This window comes from Mandrillus leucophaeus, unplaced genomic scaffold (genome assembly GCF_000951045.1).
Source record: "Mandrillus leucophaeus isolate KB7577 unplaced genomic scaffold, Mleu.le_1.0 Scaffold538, whole genome shotgun sequence".
NCBI lineage: Eukaryota > Metazoa > Chordata > Mammalia > Primates > Cercopithecidae > Mandrillus > Mandrillus leucophaeus.
Genome location: NW_012105786.1, coordinates 1,358,024 through 1,383,862, shown reverse-complemented (window position 1 = coordinate 1,383,862; position 25,839 = coordinate 1,358,024). Strand labels below are relative to the sequence as shown.

At 35.8% G+C, this 25,839-nt stretch overlaps 1 protein-coding gene across 5 annotated transcripts in view; it reads left to right on the top strand.

Moving 5' to 3' along the window:
* RMDN2 (regulator of microtubule dynamics 2) overlaps positions 1–25,839 on the top strand; it is a 128,959-nt gene that overhangs the window by 34,563 nt on the left and 68,557 nt on the right. For all 5 annotated transcript variants that reach the window (XM_011997343.1, XM_011997345.1, XM_011997344.1 and 2 more), the window contains 3 exons: positions 13,137–13,311; positions 14,334–14,436; positions 18,865–18,925. In XM_011997343.1, coding sequence (XP_011852733.1) covers positions 13,137–13,311; positions 14,334–14,436; positions 18,865–18,925 — 339 coding nt within the window. The remainder of the gene's footprint in view (positions 1–13,136; positions 13,312–14,333; positions 14,437–18,864; positions 18,926–25,839) is intronic.

Below are 25,839 nucleotides of genomic sequence, written 5' to 3'. Positions count from 1 at the left end.
TCTTAATCTTGAGTTCTAATTTGATTGCACTGTGGTCTGAGAGAGTGTTTGTTATGATTTCTGTTCTTTTACATTTGCTGATTAGTGTCTTACTTCCAATTATGCGGTCAGTATTTGAATAAATGCTATGTGGTGCTGAGAAGAATGTATATTCTGTTGATTTGTGGTGGAGATTTCTGTACATGTCTATTAGGTCCTCTTGATCCAGAGCTGAATTAAAGTCCTGAATATCCTTGTTAATTTTCTGTCTCATTGATCTGTCTAATATTGACAGTGGGGTTTTAAAGTCTCCCAGTGCTAATGTGTGGGAGTATAAGTCTCTTTGTAGTTCTCTAAGAAATTGCTTTATGAATCTGGGTGCTCCTGTACTGGGTGCATATATATTTAGAATAGTTAGCTCTTCTTGTTGCACTAATCCCCTTACCGTTATGTAATGACCTTGATTTTTTGATTTTGTTGGTTTAAAGTCTGTTTTATCACAGACTAGGATTGCAACCCCTGCTTCCTTCTTTCTATCTTTCTTTTTTTTTCTTTCCATTTGCTTGATAAATATTCCTCCATCCCATTATTTTGAGCCTATGCATATCTTTGCATATGATATGGGTCTCCTGAATACTGCACACCAATGGGTCTTGACTCTTTATCCAATTTGCCAGTCTGTGTCTTTCAATTAGGGAATTTAGTCCATTTATATTTAAGGTTAATATGTGTCTTTTAATTGGGGAATTTAGTCCATTTATATTTAAGGTTAATATGTGTCTTTTAATTGGGGCACTTAGCCCATTTACATTTAAGGTTAATATTGTTATGTGTGAATTTGATCCTGTCATCATGATTCCAGCTGGTTATTTTGCACATTAGTTGATGCAGTTTCTTCATTGTGTCGTTGGTCTGTGTATTTTGGTATGTTCTTGCAGTGGCTGGTACTGGTTTTTCCTTTCCATATTTAGTGCTTCCTTCAGGAACTCTTGTAAGGCAGGCCTGGTGGTTACCAAATCCCTCACCATTTGCTTGTCTGTGAAGGATTTTATTTCTCCTTCACTTATGAAGCTTAGTTTGGCTCAATATGAAATTCTGGGTTGAAAATTCTTTTTTTAAGAGTGTTGAATATTAGCCGCCACTCTTTTCTGGCTTGTAGAGTTTCTGCAGAGAGATCTCCTGTTAGTCTGATGGGCTTCCCTTTGTTGGTAACGTGACCTTTCTCTCTGGCTGCCCTTAACATTTTTTGTTTGTTTCAAGCTTGGTGAATCAAATGATTATGTTTCTTGGGGTTGCTCTTCTCGAGAAGTATCTTTGTGGTGTTCTCTGTATTTTCCAAATTTTAGTGTTGGCCTGTCTTGCTATGTTGGGGAAGTTCTGGATAATATCCTGAAGAGTGTTTTCCAACTTGGTTCGATTCTCCCCATCACTTTCAGGTACACCAATCAAACATAGGTTTGGTCTTTTCACATAGTCCCATGTTTCTTGGAAGATTTGTTTGTTCCTTTGCATTCTTTTTTCTCTAATCTTGTCTTTACGCTTTATTTCATTAAGTTAATTTGCAATATCTGATGTCCTTTCTTCTGCTTGATTGGTTTGGTTATTATACTTGTGTATGTTTCATGAAGTTTTTGTGCTGTGTTTTTCAACTCCATCAGGTCATTTATGTTCTTCCCTAAACTGGTTATTCTAGTTAGCAATTCCTCTAATCTTTTATCAAGGTTCTTAGCTTCCTTGCATTGGGTTAGGACATGCTCCTTTAGCTCGGAAAAGTTTGTTATTACCCACCTTCTGAAGCCTAGTTTTGTCAATTCATCAAAGTCATTCTCCATCCAGCATTGTTCCCTTGCTGGCAAGGAGTTGTGATCCTTTGGAGGAGAGGAGGCATTCTGGATTTTGGAATTTTCAGCATTTTTGCACTGGTTCTTCCTCATCTTCGTAGATTTATCTACGTTTGATCTTTGATGGTGAAGGCCTTAGGATGGGTTTTGCATGGGTGTCTTTTTTGCTGATTTTGATGTTTTTGCTTTCTGTTTGTTAGTTTTCCTTCTAACAGTCAGCTCCCTCTTCTGCAGATCTGCTGGAGTTTGCTGGAGGTCCACTCCAGACACCGTTTGCTTGGGTATCACCAGCAGAGGCTGCAGAACAGCAAAGATTGCTGCCTGCTCCTTCCTCTGGAGGCTTTGTCCCAGAGAGGCACCTGCCAGATGCTGACAAGCTCTCCTGTATGAGGTGTCTGTCAACCTCTGCTGGGAGATGTCTCCTCATTAGGAGGCACCAGGGTCAGGGACTTACTTGAGGAGGCAATCTCTCCCTTAGCAGAGCTCGAGTGCTGTGGTGGGAAATCTGCTGCTCTCTTCAGAACCAGCCGGCAGGAACGTTTAAGTCTGCTGAAGCTGTGCCCACAGCCCCACCTTCCCCCAGGTGCTCTGTCCCAGGGTGATAGGAGTTTTATCTATAAGCCCCTGACTGGGGCTGCTACCTTTCTTTCAGAGATTTCCCACCCAGAGAGGAGGAATCTAGAGAGGCAGTCTGACTACAGTGGCTTTGCTGCACTGCCCTGGGCTCCGCTCAGTCCGAACTTCTTGGTGGCTTTGTTTACATTGTCTGGGGAAAACCGGGGCTCAAGCCTCAGTAGTGGCAGATGCCCCTCCCCCACCAAGCTCAAATGTCCCAGGTAGACTTCAGACTGCTGTGCTGGCAGTGGGTATTTCCAGCCAGTGGATCTTAGCTTGCTGGGCTCCATGGGGGTGGGATCCCCCGAGCAAGAACACCTAACTCCCTGGCTTTGGCCCCCTTCCCAGGGGAATGAACAGTTCTGTCTTTCTGGGGTTCACATCCCAGGTATGACTGGGGTATGAAAAACAAACAAACAAAAAAAATTCTGCAGCTACCTCAGTGTCTGCTCAAATGGCTGCCCAGTTTTGTGCTTGAAACCCAGGGCCCTGGTGGTGTAAGCACCCGAGGGAATCTCCTGGTCTGTGGGTGGCAAAAACCATAGGAAAAGCATAGCATCCAGACTGGATAGCACCGTTGCTCATGGCACAGTCCCTCATGGCTTCCCTTGGCTCGGGGAGGGAGTTCCCCAACCCCTTGCGCTTCCCGGGTGAGGCAACGCCCCACCCTCTTCAGCTCACCGTCTGTGGGCTGCACCCACTGTCTAACCAGTCCCAGTAAGATTAACTGGTTACCTCAGGTGGAAATGCAGAAATCACCTGCCTTCTGTGTTGGTCTCGCTGGGAGCTGCAGGCTGGAAGTGTTCCTATTCAGCCATCTTGCTTGGAACCATGGAAGCATCTTTTTTCAAATCTAGGGCTCCATGAAACATTTTGAAAGCCGTTGATCTGTGGTTAATAGTTGGCAGTTAAGCCTGAGCTTCTCCAGATGCTTCTGTTACTATACCCTTGGATTTATTAATTTGGCTTCATACATGTGAGTTTCTTTGGTTGAGTCCATTATACAAAAATCTTCCTTTTAATGAAAGCATTTCCAGGTATAAATTTTCCTCCTATCACCTCTTTTGCTACATCCCATAAGTTTTAAGTATGTTATGTTTTCATTTTCATTTGATTCAAGATGTTTTCTTATTTGCCTTGTGATTGCATCTTTGGTCCATTGGTTGTTTAAAAGTATGTTTTTAAATTCTCACATATTTATGGATTTCCAGTTTTTCTTCTGCTGATTTCTAGTTTCATTTTTATTGTGATCCAGAAAATATGCTTTGTATAATTTCTTTATTTTTAAATTAACTAAGACTTATTTCATGGCCTAATATATTATCTACTTGGAGAATATTCCACATGCATTTGAGAAGGATGTGTATTCTGTTATTATTGGGTGACATTGTCTATATATGTTGTTAGGTCCTGCAGGTTTATAGGCCTATAGTGATGTTTAAGTCCTCTATTTCCTTACTAATCATCTACCTGGTTGTTTTATCCATTATTAAAATAGGGTCATTGAATTCATTTACTATTACTTTATTATTAAAGTAATGGTATTACTATGGTATTATTATTATTTTACTTTTACTATTATTGTGTTGCTATCTATTTCTTCAATTCTGTCAGTGTTTGCTTCACATATTTAGGAAGTATGATGTTGAGTGCATTTAGTGTTATTGTTATATCTTCTTGGTGAATTGGCTCTTTTATTATGTCATGCCTTTCTTTGTCTCTTGTACAATTTTTGACTTAAAGCCTATTTTGTCTAATAGTATAGCCACTCCTACTCTCTTTTGTTTACTATTTTCATGAAACATCTTTTTCTGTCCTTTCACATTCAACATATGTGTTTTTACATCAAAAATTAGTCTCTTTTAGACAGCATATAGTTAAATCCCAATTTTTAAAATCCACTCTGCCAATATATCTTTTGATTGAGGAATTGAATCCCATTTACATTTGAAGTCATTACAGATAGGAAAGGACTTATTGTTTCATTTTGTTATTGGTTTTGTGTATACCATAGATTTTTTTGGTCCCTCGTTTTCTCCCTTGTTGCCTCTCTTTGTGTTTAGGTTTTTTTTTTTTTTTTATAACATACATTCTATAAATATTTTTTGTGGTTGCCATGGGGATTATTCATAGCATCCCAAAGTTATAACAACATATTTTAAATTCATACCAACTTAACTTTAATTGCATACAAAAATTCTACTCCTTTCCAACTCCACCACTCATATATTTTGTTGGTATTACAAATTACATCTTTATGTTGTATAATCATTAATATAGATTCATAATTACATTGTGCTTTTCTGTTTAGATCATGTAAAAGAATAAAAAGTGGAGTTATGAACCAAACTTACAATAATTCTGGTTTTTGTATTTGCCCATCTCTTTACCTTTACCAGAGAATATTATATTTGTGTATGGTTCAAGTTACTGTCTAAGGTCCTTTTTGTTTCAACTTGAGGGACTCCTTTTAGCATTTATTGTAGGGAAATTCTAGTGATAATGAACTTCCTCAGCTTTTATTTAGAAATATTTTAATTTCTCCCTCATTTTTAAAGGACAGTTTTGCTGTTTATAGAAATCTCAGTTGACAGGTTTCTCTTTTCTTTCAGCACTTTAAATATATCATCCCACTGCCTTCTGGCCTGCAAGGTTTCTGCTGAGAAATCTGCTGATAATTTTATTGAGGAATCCCTAAATGTAATGAGTTGCTTTTCTTTTGCTGCTTTTGAGATTCTTTTTGTCTTTAGCATTCAGTACTTCAACTATAATGTTCTTGGTGTGGAACTCTTTGGGTTTATCCCACTTGGAATTTGTTAAGTTACTGCATTTGTGGCCGGGCGCAGTGTCTCACCCCTGTAATCCCAGCACTTTTAGAGGCCGAGGCGGGTGGATCAGGAGGTCAGATCGAGACCATCCTGGCTTACATGGTGAAACCATGTCTCTACTAAAAATACAAAGATTAGCCGAGTGTGGTGGTGGGCACCTGTAGTCCCAGCTACTCAGGAGGCTGAGGCAGGAGAATGGCATGAACCCCGGAGGCAGAGCTTGCAGTGAGCCGATACCATGCCACTGCGCTCCAGCCTGGGCAACAGAGCGAGACTGTGTCTCAAAAAACAGAAAAGAAAAGAAAAGACAGTTCTTGCATTTGTATTTCATTGTGTTTCCTAGATTTGGGCTTTGGCTATTGTTTCTTCAGATTAGCTTACTGCCACTTTCTCTCTCTCCTCCTTCAGGAACCCCTACAATATGTGTATATGTCTGGTTCATGAGGCCCCATAAATCCTTTAGGCTCTATTTACTTTTTTTTTTCATTTTTTATTCTTTTTGTTCCTCAGGACTAATATTTTCAAATGACCTGTCTTAAAGTTTGCCTGGCTGTTTGTTTTTTACCTGTTTCAGTCTTCTGTTGGTCCCTTCCAGTAAGTTTTTAGTTCGGTTATCATATGAGGGGTCTTCAAAAAGTTCATGGAAAATGAATATTATGAAGACGCTATGCACTTGTTTCACAGTTTTTTGCACCAGAATAAGCTTATGCTAACTCACCATAATATATTTGAAAAGAATCTAGTTTGAGACACTAAGAAGGATAAAACATTAGTTTGAAAAGAGCCCCTATCAGAGCAACATGCATTCTACTAAAATTGAAGTAAGAACAAACATCAAATTTATGGTGAAGCTTGAGTGGAAGAATGGTGAAATCATTGATGCTTTACAAAAAGTTTATGGGGACAGTGCCCAAAAGAAATAAGCCAAATGGAGAACTCATTTTAAGAAGGGATGAGGTGATGTTAGAGATGAAGCCCACAGAGACACATCCACATCAATTTGCAAGGAAAAAATTAATTTTGTTTGTGTCCTCTAATTGAAGAATACCGATGATCAACAGCAGAAATAATAGCTAGTACCATAGACATCTCTATTGGTTCTCTTTGTATTATTCTGACTAAAAAATTAAACAAACTTTCCATTGAATGGGTGCTAAAACTGTTGCATCAGATCAGCTGCAGACAAGAACAGAGCTTTCAAGAGAAATTTTTAACAAGTGGGATGAAGATCTTGAAGGATTTCTTTAAGGAATCATAACAGGAAATGAAACATGGCCTTCCCAGTCCAATCCTGAAGACAAAGTACAGTCAAAGCAATGGCTACCAAGAGGTGAAAGTGGTCCAGTCAAAGCAAAAGCAGACTGGTGAAGAGCAATGTCGTGGCAACAGATTTTTGGATGCTCAAGGTATTTTGCTTGTTGACTTTCTGGAAGACCAAAGAATGATGACATCTACTTATTATGAAAGTGTTTTGAGAAAGTTAGTCAAAGCTTTAGTAGGAAAATTCTGGGAAAAGCGTCATCAGAGTATTCTCCACCATGACGATACTCGTGCTCATTCCTCTCATCAAACAAGGGCAATTTTGCAAGAGTGTCTTTCGGTGGGAAATCATTAGGCTTCCACCTTAGAGTCCTCATTGGATTTGACTCTTTTCAACTTTTGTTTCCTAATCTTAAAAAAAAAGTTTTTTTAAAGCACCAATTTTTCTTCAGTTAATAATGTTCAAAAGACAACATTGATATGGTTCAATTCCCAGGACCCTCAGTTCTTTAGAGATGGACTAAATGGCTGGTATCTTCACTTACAAAATTGTCTTGACCTTAATGAATTATGTGCTGAGAAATAAAGTTTATGTATTGTATTTTTAATTCCTTTTTTCCATGAACTTTTTGAAGTCCCCTCATACTTACCAAAGCTCTAGATGACATAAAATTTCAGGATATGTTGTATGTGATAGTTTCTAGGTCTCCCACAAAGATACTTCAGAAAGTCTGTTGTTAGGCTAAGTGCAGTAGCTCAAGGCCGGGCAGTGGCTCATGCCTGTAATCTCAGCACTTTGGGAGGACGAGGTGGGCAGATCACTTGAGGTCAGGCGTTCGAGACCAGCCTGACCAACATGGTGAAACCTGGTCTCTACTAAAAATACAAAAAAATTAGCTGGGCACAGTGGCGGGCACCTGTAATCCCAGCTACTCAGGAGGCTGAGGCAGAAGAATCACTTGAACCTGGAGGCGTAGGCAGCAGCGAGCCGTGATCACGCCGCTGCACTGTAACCTCGGTGACAAAGCGAGACTCTGTCTCAAAAAAAAAGAGAAAGTCTGTTGTTGTTTACTTGGTGTTTTCATGGGGAAATGAGGACCTCTTTCAATGTAACTCATTCGTGATGTACTTCTGTAAATACACTTTTATTTTCACAGTAAATAATGTCATTTTCTCCCTAAATAATGCAACTGTGCTTTCAGGGATGCTGTTGTTGCTATTGAAATAAACAGCTGATCATGCAGAGTTGAAGGGATAGGCATAGTTTTTATGAAAATTTAGAGCAGAAGAAAGGACCAGAAAAGTATATGTAGAACAAATGTTTGTAAACAAATTTGACATCTTAAGATGAACTTCTCTAGACCTGCTGAAAGGCTATTAGAAAATTCTAGGTTTGACATCAGATAATCTATGAAATGCTTTTGGGAGGAGGGCTAGGTAGTACAAATCTAATTTCTAACCCAAAGTTAATAAAGACAGTCAAATTTTCCCAATGATGCATGGATATGTCCTATTTTTAAAATTCTCTTTCAGAACTTTATCATAATTTTCTGAGAAATACCCAGTTTTAAATAGAAGATCCCTGTTCAAAGTAGGAAACCAATTTTCCCACAGCTGTTTTTTTTTTAATGTGGGAAGAGACTAGCCTACATGTTCTCTTTTGTTTTGTTGCCCACTTTGCCTGGTGCTATGCCAATACCACATTGACCCAATTTCTTTAGCTTTATCCTTTATACTACAGTCCTGATATTGTTTCTTCAAACTTGTCTTGGCTCTTCTTGCACTTGCCTTTCCATATTAATTTTAGGGTCAGGTCTGTTCCATAGAAAATTCCATTGGAATTTTTCTTAGAATTGCATTAAAAGTGTTAATTAATATAGAGCCTTATGAAATTGTTTTAATTAAATTTTCCTATCCAAGAATATATTGTTTTCCATTTACTTAGGTATTCTTTAATGTTCTCAGATATTATTTTGTAATTTTCTCCAGAAAAGTCATTTTAAAACTTCTGTGAATTTTTTCCATAGGTATCTTATATTTTTCCTACTATTATAAATGCTATATTTTTATAAAATTTTGTTTTCTTGTTTTATAGAGTATAAGAACACAATTGATTTTGGAAGATTGATTATAAATCTTAATTAGTTCTAATTACCTATATGTAAATTTTGTTAGGTCCTCTATTGAATAATCTTCAAAAAATAAGATTGTTTCTTCTTTCCAATTATTGTAATTTTTTGCTTTTCTTTTAATATTGTTCCGAGAAGACCTCCAGTACAATGTCGAATAGAAAAGCAATATTGGATATCTTTTTCTATTCTTGATTTTGAAGAGACTGCTTCTAATGTTTCATAATTAAGTGTGAAATGTATTACTGTTTTTAGTTCATAGCCTTTTTCAGGTTTGAAAGTCTCCTCCCTCCCTCCCTTCCTTCCTATGTTTTCTTTCTTTTTTTTTTTTCTCTCCTGCTTACTTCCTTGCTTTCTCTTTCTTTCCTTCCTTTCCCTTTCCCATTTCCTTTCCCTTTCCCTTTTCAACAGTTTCTTGCTCTCCCAGGCTGGAGTGCAGTGGCACAATCATAGATTACTGCAGCCTCGACTTTCTATGCTCAAGCAATCCTCTCACCTCGCCCTCCTGAGTAGTTGGGACTACAGGTGTGGGCCACTAAACCCAGCTAATTTTTTTATTTTTTGAAGAGACAGTGTTTTGCCATTTTGCCCTGGCTGGTTTTGGACTCCTGGGCTCAAGTGATGTTCCTGCCTCCTGAAGTGCTGGGAATATATATACCACACCTGGCTCCCCTCTATTTCTTGTTTAAGGTTTTGGTATTTCTTTTGTCCTGAAGTCGTGTTGGAATTTATTGGAAAAAAAATTTTTTTGGTAATGACTGAAATGATCAGATAGGTCTTATCTGTTGCGCCGGAGAAATTGTCTAATGTCAAAACGGTGCTTGTAATTTCTAGTATAATCTCAATTTGGCTGTGATACATAATTTTATGTTTGTTACAATTGCTCGATTGATATTTTATTGAGGATTTTTGCATTTATGTTTATGTGTAAGATTGGCCTATAATTTTTATTTTTTGTAATATTCATGTTTGGTTTTTATGTGAGTTATATTAGTTTGCTAAAATAAACCTGAGGTGCATTCCATCTTTAGTAATTCTTTAGAAGAATTTGAATAAGCCTAATTCTTTGGATATATGGCAGATTTCACAATAAAACTATTCTATGTGTGCATGGGAGAGACAGAATGAGAGCAAGAGATAGCAAGTTGGAGTAGATACATAATTCTGATGTAATTCATTTAATGGCTATAGCAATATTTGAGTTTTTATTCTTATAAAGAATAACATAAAGATAATAGCTTTGTACCTTTATAAAAGCTATATATTATTTTTTACCATAAAGGTCCATCTTTTAAATTATTTAATTTGGTGGTTTTTAATTTATTTGCAGAGTTGCCCATTTTTAAATTGAATTATTTGTCTTTTTATTGTTGAATTGTTTTATATATATTTTGTATACAAGTCTCTTATCAGATACATGATTCATAATGTATTTTCTTCTATTCTGTGGGTTATCTTTTCACTTTTTTAATGGTGTCTTTTGAAGCACCTAAGTTTTTCATTTTGATAAAGTCCAATTTATACATTTTTTTGGTCACGTGTGCTTGTGATGTCAGGTGTAAGAAACCATTGCCTAATCCAAGATCACAAATATTTGCTCCTGTGTTTTCTTATGAGAATGAAAACGTATACATATGAAATGTTGTCAAACATTTTATAGTTCTAGCTCTTACACTTAGGTTTGATACATTTTGAGTTAATTTTTATATATGATAGGAAGTGAGAGTTCATTTTTTGCATTTGCTTATCCATTTGTTCTAGCACTATTTGTTGAAGAGTATTGTTTCCTCTACTAAATTGTCTTGGCACTCTTATCAAAATAAACTGATTATAATTTTAAGAATTTATTTCTCGACCCTTAATTCTGAATAGATGATCCATAATGTCTATTTCATATGTCTTACCCCAAGGACTAAAATATATTCATCTGTATTTTGTACTAGATTTTTAAAATATATAATATTTTCTTATACTATCCAGAGTTATGTTTTTTAAAAATACAAGGTAGAGTTTCAGTTTCATCTTTTTCCATAGAAATAACCGTTTTTCCCAGCTGAATGCCAGAATTTTCTACTAATCTTACATGCCAACTCTCCCATGTACCACATTTTCGTATACGTGTGGGTCTGTTTCTAGGCTCTGTTCTGTTTCATCATTCACTCATCTATTCCTGTACCAATACCACACTGTCTTTAATTATTATAGCTTCATAGTAGGTCCTAATATCTGGTGTGGTAAGTTTTCTCCCCTTGTTCCCTTTCTTTAAGAGTGCTTTGGCTGTCCTGGACTCTTTGCTTTTTCATATAACTTTTAGAATCATCTTATTTAATTCTATGAAAATCCCTATTAGGCTTATAAAGTTTGAATTGCATTGAATCTATAGAGTAACCTGGAAATAATTCACATATTTATGATATTAGGTCTTCTAAACCATGAACATGATATATTTCTCCATGAATTTAGGTCATTTTATAAACATCTTTTAATATGCTTTTATAATTTTCTCCATCAAATTTTCATATGTCTTTTGTTAGATTTATTCCTAGCCATTTGATATTCTCTGAGGTCATTGCAAATGGAATGTTTTATGTGATTATGTTTGTAGTTTTTTGCTGATATGTAGAAATTAAACTGACTTTCATAAGTTAATCTTATATTCAGCCAATTTGGTAAACTCTCCTATTAATCATAATTTATAGATTTTTTGTTTTTATATAAATAATCATAACATCTGCAATAATAAGATTACATTTGAACAAAGATATGAAATATGCAAAGAAGTAAACTATATGAATATCTGGAGAACATACCAGCCAGAAGAAAAAGAAAATACAAAGGGTTTAAAGCAGGAACATGACTGATATGTTCAAGGAATATCAAGAATTAGAGTTTCTGGAATGCTGTGAGCAAGCAGGAAAGTGATAGAAGATAAGGCCAGAGGTTTTGGACCAGATTGTGTTAGGTCTTGTAGACCACTGAAAGGGCTTAGGTTTTCACTCTGACTTGGGCATCTGTTGGAGGGTTTTGAGCAAAGGAGTGACATGATCTGAGTTATTCTTACTACTGTGTTGAGAATAGAATATAAGGGTCAAGGATTAAAGCAAAGAGGTGTGATAAGGGGTCATTGCAGTAATCCACATGAGATAATGGAAGCTTAGACTAAGGTGGTAGTGGGGAGAGGTGGGGAGATGTGGCTAGATTCTAGATGTATTTTGAAGATAGAACCAACAGGATTTGCTAACAGACTGGGTATTGCTTAAGAGAAAGAAAAAAGAAGCATCAAGGATGATTCCAAGTTTTTTGGTTTGAGCAATTGGAAGAGTAGAGTTTCCATTAGTAAAGAATGTTATTGAAGAAGTGGGAGATCAGTTCATACAGCGTCTTCTTTATAAGGCATATGAAAGAAATTTAAGAACTTGCTTTGTCAGTATTTTTGTTTGTTTCTATCTAATGGGAGCTGCAAGTTGTGAAACTGCATTGCCTGCCAGAAAATGAAGAACATTTGTGTCCTTTGTAGCAAAGATATAGCTATCTAAAATTTGTGTGTGTTTCATATTGACTTCATTCACATTTGGCCTTTCTCTTTTTTCACTACTTCTAATTTATTCTCTTATATGTTATATATCCTTGTATACCTCCTTAAAACCTTTTTAGAACAGAGTCTGAATTAATAAAAAAAAGTTGTTTGCATTGTTTGCTGGCAAAAATGAAATATGGGTAATAGTTTTTAAAAACCAAGTTAAAATTTAAATTTAGAACATCATCTTGAACTATAAATATGTGTTTGTGTGAGTTTACATACTCACAGTTTTGAGTGCCTGCTGAGTTCCTACAACTCTATATCATCCATTCAGCAACATTCAGTGAACAGTGCTGTTCTAGGCACTTGATACATCAATTAATGAATCTACCCTTCAGGGAGCTTGCATTCTACTGGGGAGGATACTGACAAACAGCACATGTAGTAAATTAGTAAATTACACAGTGTGTTAGAAGGTAATACATGCTATGGGGGAAAAGAAAAAGCATGATAAGGGAGTTTAGAGATGAAGGGAATATGGGGATTGCGGTATTAGAGTGGTCTGGATGGGCCACATTGAGAAAATAAAATTGGAGCAGAGACGTGAAGGAGTGAGTTATGTGGCTGTCTAAGGGAACAGCATTTCATTAGAGGGAAGGGCAAGTGGAGGTTCCGAGGTGGGCACATGCTTAGAATATTGAAGGAACAGCTAGGTGACCTGTGTGGATTTGAATGAGTGAGAAGAGTGGTAGAAAATGAGAGAAAAGAGGTAATGGGATCGAGGGCAAATTGCGCAGGGACTTGTAGACTTCTGTTAGGACTAGAGCTTTTTCTGAGTGAGAGTGGGTGCCACTGCAGAGTTTCAAGCATAAGAGGGGCATGATTTGACTTGCATTTTAAAAGGATTGCTCTGGCTGTTATACATAACTTTCAAAGGAGTTGATGATTATTTCTGCGATTTTAGGTATATTACAGCTAATACTGACACAGAAGAACAGAGTTTCCCAGTCCCTAAGGCATTTAACACACGTGTAGAGGAATTAAATTTAGATGTCCTTCTTCAGAAGGTAGATCATTTACGTATGAGCGAGTCTGGCAAGTCGGAGAGTTTTGAACTACTTTGTGACCACAAAGAAAAGGTAAGAGACATGACAATAGCACTTCGTATAGTTTCATTTTTTTATTTAATCCACCATCTCATTCAGTTATGACTACAATAATTGTGTCATGGTTCCTTCCCACAAGCTAAATGATTGATGTAAAATTTCTCTATAAAATGACTAAAATTGTTTTAAATTTATGTTATTTTTTATTTAAAATGACTAAAATTTTTTTTAAATTTATAAAAGTAAATGTAAAAGTTTAATAGACTCTAAGGTCATAAAAATGAGAACCAGAGCTATAATTATGCAGATTTACCTTTATTTGATTTTTTTTTTTTTTTTTTTTTACTAATTTATATATTTAACAAATATTTTGAGACAGCTATGGGTATTTAAAGCTATTTCTACCAATGGTCATTTGTTAATTTTGCAGTGTTTAATGTTGGGTCTGAATAAGAAAAGCCTGTCCAGAGCTCTCACCACCACCACTAAAAAAAAAATTAAAATTAAAATTAAATTTAAAAGAGTTTGCAGTGTCCCATGGAGAAATAAATCTCTATTTCTCTGAGGATTTAGCAACTCTAAACACATTGTCTAAAACCTGATAGATCTCCAGGATTATATTTAGGTAATTTAAGTAAAAAAACTGACTGCTCTTTTGAGTATATGCATTTTCAACTTACAGATATTAACTGAGATGCTCATTATATTGATAATAGATACCTTGGAAAGGAAAAGAAGAAAAGGATACGACAGCTCAGGAAGAATTTCTAGATTTTGGTGCCTATCAAATCTCTCCTCTGCATAGATGGAGCTAGTGTCTGGATAATATTAATTGGTTTTAAGATCCAAATGTAACACTACATTAGGTCATATTTCTTAGCCATGAGTATTTGGATTAAAAATGTTTCACACTGAAATATGCATATACATAGATTCAATAATCTATAAATACCAGTTTAGCTGCCTAAGTTTTTTCAAAGTTGCAGTAGAAAACAAGAATAGAATAGACAAGTTACCAAGTTAATTTAACAGGCAACTCCATCTTTTTTTTTCAGTTTAGAGATGAAATAGAGTTTATGTGGCGATTTGCTCGTGCTTATGGAGACATGTATGAACTATCTACAAACACACAAGAAAAGAAACATTATGCTAATATTGGTAAGCATTTTGTAAAGATGATTCTCAACTAGCAATTAAGATCTATAGTAAATCATGCAGCCATAAAAAAGGATGAGTTCATGTCCTTTGCAGGGACATGGATGAAGCTGGAAACCATCACTCTTAGCAAACTAACACAAGAACAGAAAACCAAACACTGCATGTTCTCACTCATAAGTGACAGTTGAACAATGAGAACACATTGACACAGGGAGGGGAACATCACATAGCAGGGCCTGTTGGGATGTGGGAAGCTAGGGGAGGGATTGCATTAGGAGAAATACCTAATGTAGATGTAGGGTTGATGGGTGCAGAAAACCACCATGGCACGTGTATCCCTATGTAACAAACCTGCATGTTCTGCACATGTATCCCATAACTTAAAGTATAGTAAACAAAAGATCTATAGTAAACCACTAGTGAATTTTAATTAAAGCTAAATTATCTTAGCTAAAACCAGTATGTTTAATCTATTTTAATATATTATGGTACAAAAAAATGTGCAGTCTCAGAACAGAAAGGCATTTTAGGACTAAAGTATATGTCCTTCAGAAATATTTGAGTATATTAGAATAGGTAACCGAAAAAACTTAAATTTCATCTTTTAACTTCATAAAACATAGAAAGACAAGAAATGTAGTGGCAGTGTTTGAGAAACAACAGGCAGAGGACAAGTGTCTTCAGCAATTGTCAACCACAGTTAAAGTAACACATCTTACTTCTATAATGTAGAACTCCAGGGATCACAAAGAATAAACTTGCAGACTTTAATGTTTTTCCAAATGTATCTTTATGAAACAAGATTAACCTTGTTAAAAACTCTGTTTGATAATTGTCTAAGCTGAACGATGATTACATGGTGGTTCATTATTCTGTCATCTATACTTTTTTGTGTATTTTTAAAATTTTTCATCACAACAACTAAATACACAGAATGTCAAATTGTTATTTTTATGCCTCACCTTGACTCTTACTCAATGTCAAAATGTGTTCTTGCAAAAGCCCCTACCTGCCATCTCTCTGAATGTCAGTATAGTACTTTGACATCAAAATCCTTTGAATTCTTTATTTATTCCGAAGGCTTCTCTTTTCCAGGCTTTTCTTCTAGAAAAGATAGCCAGAGGAAGACACAGCAAGAAAGATTTCTACCCAGGCTAATTCTCTGTAATTTTTATTTCCAAGTAGAAAGTTTTACTAAACTCCTTGTAATTATATTTTTCCACTTGGAGATTCATTTGCTAAATGACCTTTGTGCTTTAGTTTCCCCTAGTGGGAGGAGGATGAGAGGGTTTCCCCCTCTTGTTTGCATATTCATCATCATCTTTGTGGAGTTTTTCTGTAGCAATCCAGTTTGCAGACCATATACAAAACAGAATTCTAGAGAAGAGATGTATTAATGTCAATGTGAATAAAAACTTAACCAGGGAGAACAAGGGGATTTATTTTCATATCTACTGAGAAAATCAAAGTGTATCTATGTAAACTATTCCAACATTCATCAATATTAGATACATTTTTTTCATAAGTACCTGCCCTACCCTGGGTATTATGTGCTAAGGTAGGAATAGGATAGCAAAATAGACATGTTTTCAGACTACAGGGGAGCTTATGGCTTTGCAGGGGAGGCAGCACTATTCAAATAATCATACATATACAAAAACGAATGGAAGTAAGCTCTTATTAAAGAAGAGTACAGAGGCTGGATGCAGTGGTTCATGCCTGTAATCCCAGCACTTTGGGAGGCCAAGAGGGGCAGATAGCTTGAGCTCAGGAGTCTGAGACCAGCCTGGGCAACATAGGGAGACCTTGTCTCTACTAAAAACAACACACAACTGAGGTGGGAGGATCAGTTGAGTCCAAGAGATCAAGGCCACAGTGAGCCATGATCTCACCACTGCACTCCAGCGTGGGTAACAGAGCAAGACCCTGTCATAGATAGATAGATAGATAGATAGATAGGGAACAGGTTGTTTGCGAGCACATGTAGCAGAAAGGAGAATATGATGGCAGAGGATGGAGGTTGATGCAGGGAAGTCTTTCTTATGGAAGTTACAGTTTCCCATAGGTAAAATCGCTCTGGATCTCTATTCTTAAATGGAATGGGAGTTTAACTGAGTTAATGTCTTAGGTGGTGAAATTCGTAAAGAAATAGGTTGAGGGGAATTCAGGGGCAAAAATGAAGCATAGGATTGAAATAGAATATATCTAAAAAAAAGAGAGAAGAGTTTATAGTGCCGAAGAAAAAGGAGTAGAAAAAGCCTTAGATGTGTTCATTCAGATATTGAAATAAAAGTAAAAGAATTCCTTTAATTTATCCATTTAATAAATATTCAAAATTATTTTGTCAAGGAACAGTGTGAAAATGAAGGGTGGAGGGAAGTGGAGGAGGGAGAGAAGGAGAGGCATAAATATGATGAAGGCTGCACAACACTAAGGAACTTACTCTATGGAAAAGATAATAAAGGGACAGCCAATTATATTCAGTGTATAAGGAGTAAGTGCTTAGTAATGGTAATAGCCAAGTACATTGGAGCTGAGAGCAGGGGCTCAGACCAGCCGTGGAAGAACGTTGGGATTCAGCATGAGGGAGGAAGAAGTGCAGGAGATTTCTTCTCATAATAGCATGATTAAGGTTGTTATGCTTAGGAAAGATTTGATCACTGGAGAGTACAAAATTCTTTGATAAAACTCAAAGTAAGTATATCATTATGCAGTATGTTTCTGAAGTATTATGATACTAATCTTATATTTAAAGAAACATTATTCTAATTTTCCTAATTAAGTAATCGATATGAATGCATCATAAAGATGACAAAATACAGTTATCTAAAGGAAATAGCTTTACTTTTGTCCTGACTACATAAGCGAGGCTATGAATCTAGTTTGTATACTACCCAGCTTCTTTTTATATTCTTGGAGTGATGGAATCACCTCTATTTCAGGCTTCTAGTATGCTGAAAGTTTTATTCATTTGGTAATGTAGCTGAAAAATTGATTTAATTTTTAATGTTTTTATATTCAAAAGCATGTTTTTAACCATTTAAAATTGCTAATTTCTTTAATATTTGTTCACAATGCAGTTAATTATTATTAAAACACTTCACTTTTTAATTCTTTCAAATTTATGTAGATTTCTACACGGAATATTTCTCTTAATGGATAGTGCTGTAGAATGGACAAATTAACAAATACAACAAATAGAACCGTGGTTTGAGAATAAAATATTTGTATTTATAAAGATTATCTCGGCCACTTATTTAGAAAGGCATTTTGCATATCCTTGGATAGTCTCTTCAAGATAATAATAATAATAATGGATCAGGGAGAAAAGAAGTTATAAAACAAAATGGCCCCTTTTGAGAAAGATTCTCAGAATACAGTTCTGTTTTATTGCAGGTATTTTGATTTTCCAAGCCATAAACAAACCTGTATCCAGATGATGATGATGATTATTATTATTATTATTATTGAGATGGAGTCTTGCTCTGTCCTCCAGGCTGGAGTGCAATGGTGTGATCTCAGCTCACTGCAGCCTCTGCCTCCTGGGATCAAGCGATTCTCCTGCCTCAACCTCCTGAGTAACTGGGATTACAGGCTTGCACCACCACACCCAGCTGATTTTTGTGTTTTTAGTAGAGACAGGATTTCGCCATGTTGGCCAGACTGGTCTCGAACTCCTGACCTCAGGTGATCCACCTGCCTTGACCTCCCAAAGTACTAGGATTACAGGCGTGAACCACCACGCCCAGCCCCAAATTAATTATTACATTGTTTAAAATTACTCTAAAACTAAGTAAAATAATTTGGGGGAATTATTTATGTCACTGAACCTGTTCATTATTGTGAATGATTAGGCAAGAACTTCTCAGGCTTCCCTGACTCCTTCCCTTACTCCTTCAGGCAGAGTTAGTTACCCACTCTGCTGTGCCCTCTTTTTCATCGTGCTCTTACTTTTTTATTTTTACATGTAACTTATTTGTTTATATACCTGCAGCATACAGAACAGTGAGCCCTTGGAGGTCAAGGACTCTGTCTTATTTGACAGTTTATTCCCAGACACAGTACGGCACATAGTAGGTACTCAGTAAATGTTGTTTGAATGGAATACAAAAAATTTCTATTGCGCTTTGTAAGCAATAATTAAATGACGTTTCTTGCACTTGGTTAAGTTGCTTAGTCTAGTGTGTGTCAGACCTTAGCATACATCAGAATCATTGGAGGCTCATTAAACCACAGATTACTGGGCCCCAATCCCACAGTGTGGGATGGAGTAGATCTCCAATGTGGCTGAAAAGTTCTCAAAGTTGCCACGTGATGCTGATGCTTCTGGTCTTGGGACCATACTTTGTGAACCATTGAGCTAATTCAATAATCCACCTCCTACCAACTCACATGAAGGTACTAAGTATAAGCACTCTTATCTTTCAGGAAGAACTTTAAGTGAAAGGGCTATTAATAGAGCACCCATGAATGGACATTGTCATCTGTGGTAAGTATATAGGTTTTATGCAGTCTTTTAAATTCTAACCTGCCTCTTTATAAATTAAATGGATTTTTCAAAATATTATTGACCCATACGTTTAATCTGTCAGTCACATTCACTGAAAAATGTATATAATAGCACAGTAACTGTTCTTATTCTGTTTATTCACATATTGTTATTATGCATCTTTTAAATATATTTAAGGGAAACTTATTGAAAAATTCTTGAATGAATCTACGAAGTCTACTGGCTTTGAAGATGATATGTTATAATTAAATCTAGTTCAGCATAACATTTTGTTTGAACACAAATGCTAAAATGTTAGCATGTTTCTAAATGAAATGTAGAAAAGCACGTCAACCATTTCTTATGCATTGATGTGTCGTAATATACAAATTCCACAGATCAAGGAAAAGCCATTTATGATATAAAAAGTTCAAACAAAGAGAATCTAATTAGTTAGATTGGTATAGGTAAATGTTCTTAGAGCAAAAAAAAAATCATTCTTGTGTTTGGACCCTTTGTATGTTTATGTAAACATTATTTTATAAATATAAATTATAAATTATAAAAAGAAGGAATATATTGTTTTTAATTATTATTCTTCCTTTTACTTGTAGTTGCATTTTTACATTTATAGTTCCTTGCTTTCTTTTTCTCTCCAGCAATACAGGTGCCCCAGATAGTGGGAAGATACAATAATAAATGTATGACACTTTCTTCAGCCCTAAGTTTCCAGAAATCCACCCTTCTTTGCGATTACTTTATTTCCCATCCCTATGATGTAGGGGCACTGTTAGGCAAAACCTCTCTTAAAATGGCTCCCTTTCCACAGGTCCACAGTTGTCCCACAGAAGACTCATTTTTTTCCCACCAAAATCTGAAGTACAAACCATTTTCTTAAAGTAGACCTGTTTTTTCACCTGCCACCAGCAGGGGGAGCTCCACTCACAGACTCTCACTTCAAATTCCTTGGGGAGGAATCCGGTAACATTTTATTTGTCCAAACTCAAAGGGACACATGCCAAAATATGAATAGATTTTTTGATGCTGCCCTCCCATAGTTTTAGATGAGATGCAAGCCTAGCCCCTGCCCTCTGTCATGAGAGGGTGGAAGTTGGAACCCACAGCACCCTAACCCTGGAGAAATCCTCACTCCCAGTCTCTTCCTCCCTCCGGTGAATTCTTTGCCTTCTCTTATGTAGCCTGGAGAAGAATGAAGGGCTAAATCTGGCAAAACCTGGGAATAATTTCTTAGTATGTCACGGATGAGTAATAGAGAATCTTGCTTTAGGGATTGGAGTACCTAATAGATAAAGTATTGTTTTGTATTCTTGATGCCTCTGCCAAAATTCTAGGGAAAAAGGTAATTTTCCAGGTAACAATTTGGTACAGACTTTTAAGATCATTTCCCTAGAACAGAGGGTCTTGGCTATTATATTAGCCAGGTTTACCTATATAATCTAATTTACATAATAACACTAGTAGATTAACATATATGTTAAAGCACTTTCGTTCTTCTACTTTTAGTAGTAACTGTAATAAATTTGTGGTGATCAAGCCCTACTGTCTCTCTTCATCTCCTTTGATAACGGAGGTATTTGGGAACTGGTTAGCCTAATTAGGATGCAGAAAGAACACTGAAGTCCTACTTTTAACTCTCAACTCCTCCTCCTCCCCTCCTCTTCCTGTCTCTTACCTCCGGCCCCTCTGTTCCCTCCCGTCCTCTTCCCTCTCTTCTTTCTCCCCCTCCTCTATTGCTCTTCCTTTCCCGTCCTCTGTCCTCTTCCTTCTCTCCTACATGCATCTGTACCCACGAAGAATCACATTCAAAATGTGCATTTGGTGTAAATCCTCAATTTGAGGTTATTTATCAGTGTGGGTTTCCAAATTTTTATAGAGGAACAATGTTGAATTTTCTCTGAGGGCTTCATTAAGTACCTTGAAATGTATCTTGTGAACATAAATTATGCTGAACTCTGGTTTTCCCAGTCTGTCTTCCACTAATCTGGTTACATCTCCTTTGTTCATCTTCTTTTACTTTTTGTTGAGAACCAAATGCCTTGTTTATAATCATAGCATTTAACCCCAATATTAAATCTTATCAAAACACAGAGTAGTGATCCAATTGTGTTTCACCTAATTTCTTATTCAGTATCAGTTTTGAATTTAAAATATTAAAATCTAATCAGTTGATTAAGGTTTAAGAACTTTAAATGTCAATTTAATCGTAATTCTTATACTATATCCTACTGAATGCAAAAGTCCTCCTTAAATAGTAGATATTTGAGGTGATGAAAAAAGAAATTTAAACTTTGACTTGAGAAGCAATGGGTGAAATTTAGGTGGTCTGATTTTATAATTATAATAAAATGTTGAAATCTTATTCTGCTGGACTCTCTTTAATTATGTTAAAACTGAATTAAGACTGAATTTATTAGTATGTTAATAAGACGTTTTCTCATTCATTCAGCATGAATGACAAACTATGGCCTACAGATGAATTCGACTGCCTGTTTTTGTAAATAAAGTTTTATTGGATCACAGCCACACACAGGCATTTTTGCACAGCGGCAGAGTAATTGCAAAAGACTGGCCCCAAAGTCTAAAATGTTTACTATCTGGCCCTACTGCAAGAGTTTGCAGACCGTGGGGTTTACAGCATTATATGATGGTTTATAAACCTTCAGTTTGAAACAAAAGATGTAATCTTTAAGAATTATTTTCATAAAGGGTTAATATTATTTGGAAATGATTGAAAAATACAGATCATTTTAGTGACTTAGTTTTATCTCTATCTTTTCCTAAGTGAAATGGCTTTGTAACTTTAGGGCTGTATATGCTTTCTATAAGATTCAGTTGTTTTTGTTGTACTGACAAAAAATATTTAATACTTCTGGAATCAAGAGAATGAGAATAAAGTGACCAATGGATTTGCAGTTTGTTGGCCAAATAAACCTGACCTTAATTATAAGTAATGTCTTACATATTGGTTGTGCTCTACTGTTTGCAAATTATATCCACATGTCTTAGAACATGTGATTCACAGAACAGCTTGTTTTCACTTTATAGATGGGGTAAGCAAGGTACTGTGTGTATGTGTGCGTGCACGCATGAGTGTGTGTTGAGTAGTAATCAGAGCCATACAATAAGTGGAAAAACAGAAACTAGAACCCAGTTTTGTATTCTTCTATGCCTAGTCATTTTTCTGTTAACAGTATGCTGCCTCTGCTTTTTCATAGTAGAAACGGCATCGGTGCTGAATCAGAAATACTGCAGGGAAATTCATGGAGTTGTTTTAGTAGTTGTTGAAACAGTATGATAGTCAATGATTAAGGATATATTCACTATCAATGCAAAGGAAAATACAGTGTTCTTGTCAAAACGTATGTAGTTAGAATGACCTCTAGATGGAGGTAATATACCGTGTTGTGAATTAACTTTCTTCAGAATTTCCATCAGCCTGTGTATTTGAGAAATAAACGTAAAATTATGTATTTTAAATGAACAGTATTTAAAAATCATATACACACACAAACATAGGTAGAATTGATTGAAAGAAAAGGAGTAATGACCCGTTGGGAGAAAGTGACCAGGTACCTTTGAATTTATGATACATAAAAAGATAGATAATATTTTAAACTTTAAAGAAGCAGATTCCAAAAAAATATGAAAAATGTAACTCTAAGGGCAGATTATTTAAAAAGGAAAATTATATATTTCATATAATTGTATTTATAAATCATGGAGTTTTTTTCCGTTGACTCAGAGTAACTTGGAGAGAATATGTTGAGAGAGCAAAATAAAAGCCTAGAGATGTGCATAAGTAGTTCTGATTTGCAGAAAATAGCAGAAGATAGATTCTACCACTATAGACCAGTGAACATAGCATCTATGCCTTTCATTCCAGCACGAAGAGTTAGATGGGTTGTTTTGTGCATCTCTAGATAAGTGTGTAAGTTGAAAGAGAACCAACATAGATTTTTCTAAAAAGGTGAAATGATCTGTTATTTATTTATTTAATTAATTTATTTATTTATTTTTTTGCTAGTAGACTAGGGAAATCGATCCAGTATACCTGGATTGAAGTAAAGCACTGAGGCAAGTTCACTCATAACATTCTTTGGACAAGTAGAAATGTGGTCCAGCTTTGAGTCAGCTGACCCATACTGACTGAACAGTTTGAGGCTTGGTTATTCAACAGATCACTGTCAGTCTGGGGGCGATTCTAGGGCCAGATCTGTATCTTGGTCCCCAGTGTGTTCAGTAATTTTGTTGATGGGGGAAGAGATAGAAGGTATGCTTATAAAAGTTACAGAGAACACAAAATTAGGAGTAACAGGGTATATGATGGATGACAACAGTAACTCAAAAGATTTTAACATGTTGAAAAAGATACCTAACAAGTTATGATTTAATAGAAATAAATATGAAAGGAAGGATGGAGAGAAAGGTATCAAAAATGACTAAGGATAATAGGGAAATATAGAAATTTGAATAAAGTATAGATTTTAGTTAATGGTGTATTAATATTGGTTCATTGTGACAATTTTGTATCAATATTGTATATCAATGTTGGTACAGTTTTGACAAATGAACTGTAGTAATGTAAGGTGTTAACAATAGGGAAAACTAGGTGTGACATATAAAGAAACTGTACTATGAGAATTTTTTTGTAAATTCAAAGCTATTCTAAAAGTATATTTAAATAGAAAGTGGCCTAAAGTTTTAAGTCCAGATAATTTGGAAAATGATAATGCCCATGACAAAAAGAGAGAGTCTGGGGAGGTAGTTGTGTTGAATTTGGAAGGATTAGAATTGTTCCCCAAATTGGAACTCGTTGGGAGGAATGATTGAACAGAATGGCAGAGACTGTTTCAAAATAACACAGTGAATAGACAATTTGAATAGTCCTACTTCTGTTGAAGAAATGGAATAAATAATTAATAACTTTCCAAAACAGAAAGCATCAGGATCAGACGGGGTCATTGGTAAATTCTACCAAATATTTAAGGAGAAAATTATACCAATTACATAAGATAGAAGTAGAGGGTACACTTCCTAACTCATTGTTTGAGTGTAGCATTACCCTAATACCAACATCAGACACTAGAAGGAAACTGTAGTAGACCAGTATCTTTCCTGAACATAGAAGCAAAAATCTTCAATAAAATATTAGCAGTTTGAATCCAACAATATATAAAAAGAATTACATAACCAAGTGAGATTTATTCCTGGTATGCAAGGCCAGTTCAACATTTGAAAATCAATTACTATAATCCATCACATTAACACACCAAAGCAGAAAAAATCACATGATTATTTTAACAGATGCAGAAAAAGCATTGGACAAAATCTAACAGTCATTCATAATGCAAAGAGAGAAACTCTCAGCAAACTAGGAATAGAATGGAATTTCCTCAACTTGATTAAAAAAAAAGCGACATTTACAGGAAACATACAGCTAACATTATGCTTCATGGTGAGAAACTTGCTTTCCAACCGTTAAGAAACTAAGATGAGGAGCAAGGCAAGGATGGTCCCTCTCACCACTGCTTTTCAACATTATACTGAAAGTTCTAGCTAATGCTATATAACAAGAAAAGGAAATAAAAGGTATGCAGATTGGGAGGGAAGAAATAAAATTATTTGCAAATGACATGATTGTCTTTGTAAAAAAAACTTTTTTTAAATATCTTGGAATTAAGCAATTATAACAAGGTTGCTGGATTCAAGGTTAATGTACAAAAGTCAATCAGTTTCCTCTATACCAGCAATGAAGAAGTGGAGTTTGAAATTAAAAACATATTACTATTTACATGAGCACCAAAAATATTGAAATACATAGATGAAAATGAACAAAGTATGTACAAGATCTCTATGAGAAATGCTTAAATATTCAGCAGGCGAATGAATAAAACTATGTATATCCATTCAATGAAATATTATTCGGGGCTAAGTAGAAATGAGCTATCAAGGCCATGAAAAGACATGGAGGAAGCTTAAATACATATTACTAAGTAAAAGAAGGCAATCTGAAATGGCAATATACTATATGGTTCCAACTATATGACATTCTAGAAAAGACCAAACTGTGGAGACAGTAAACGGATCAGTGGTTGCCAGGGGTTGCGGGGAGTGAGGGATGAATAAGGAGAAAACAGAGGATTTTCACAGGAAGTAAAACTTTTATGTAACACATTACAACAGTATACACATATCATTATACATTTGTCAAAACCTGTAGAATATCAAACACCAAGTACAAACCATACTGTAAACTATGGACTTTGGATGATATTGACGTGTCAGTGTAGGTTCATCCGTTTTAAGAAATGTACCACTGTCAGGTGGGATGTTAATAGTGGGGGGAGTTGGCCAGGCATGGTGGCTCATGCCTGTAATCTCAGCACTTTGGGAGGCCGAGGTGGGCAGATCACCTCAGATCACCTGAGGTCAGGAGTTCGAGACCAGCCTGGCCAACATGGTGAAATCCCATCTCTACTAAAAATACAAAAATTAACCAGGCATGGTGGCACATGCCTGTAGTCCCAGCTACTTGGGAAGCTAAGGCATGAAAATCGCTTGAACCTGGGAGGCAGAGGTTGCAGTGAGCCAAGATCGTACCACTGCACTCCAGACTGGGTAACAGAGCGTGACTTTGTCTCTAAATAAATAAATAATAGTGGGGGAAGTTGTGGGGGCTAGGATAGGAGATATATGGGAATCCTCTGTACTTTCTGCTCAGTTTTGCTGTGAACCTAAAAGTGCTCTAAAACGTAGTTTATTAATTTTTTAAATAAAAGAACATAGGCCTGAGGCAACAATAACAGTTTTTATAAAACAGTTTGAGAGTCATTTTTTGTCAATCTGCTTTTCTTGAATTTGAAATCTCTGGAGAGATTTATTGTGGATCTAGA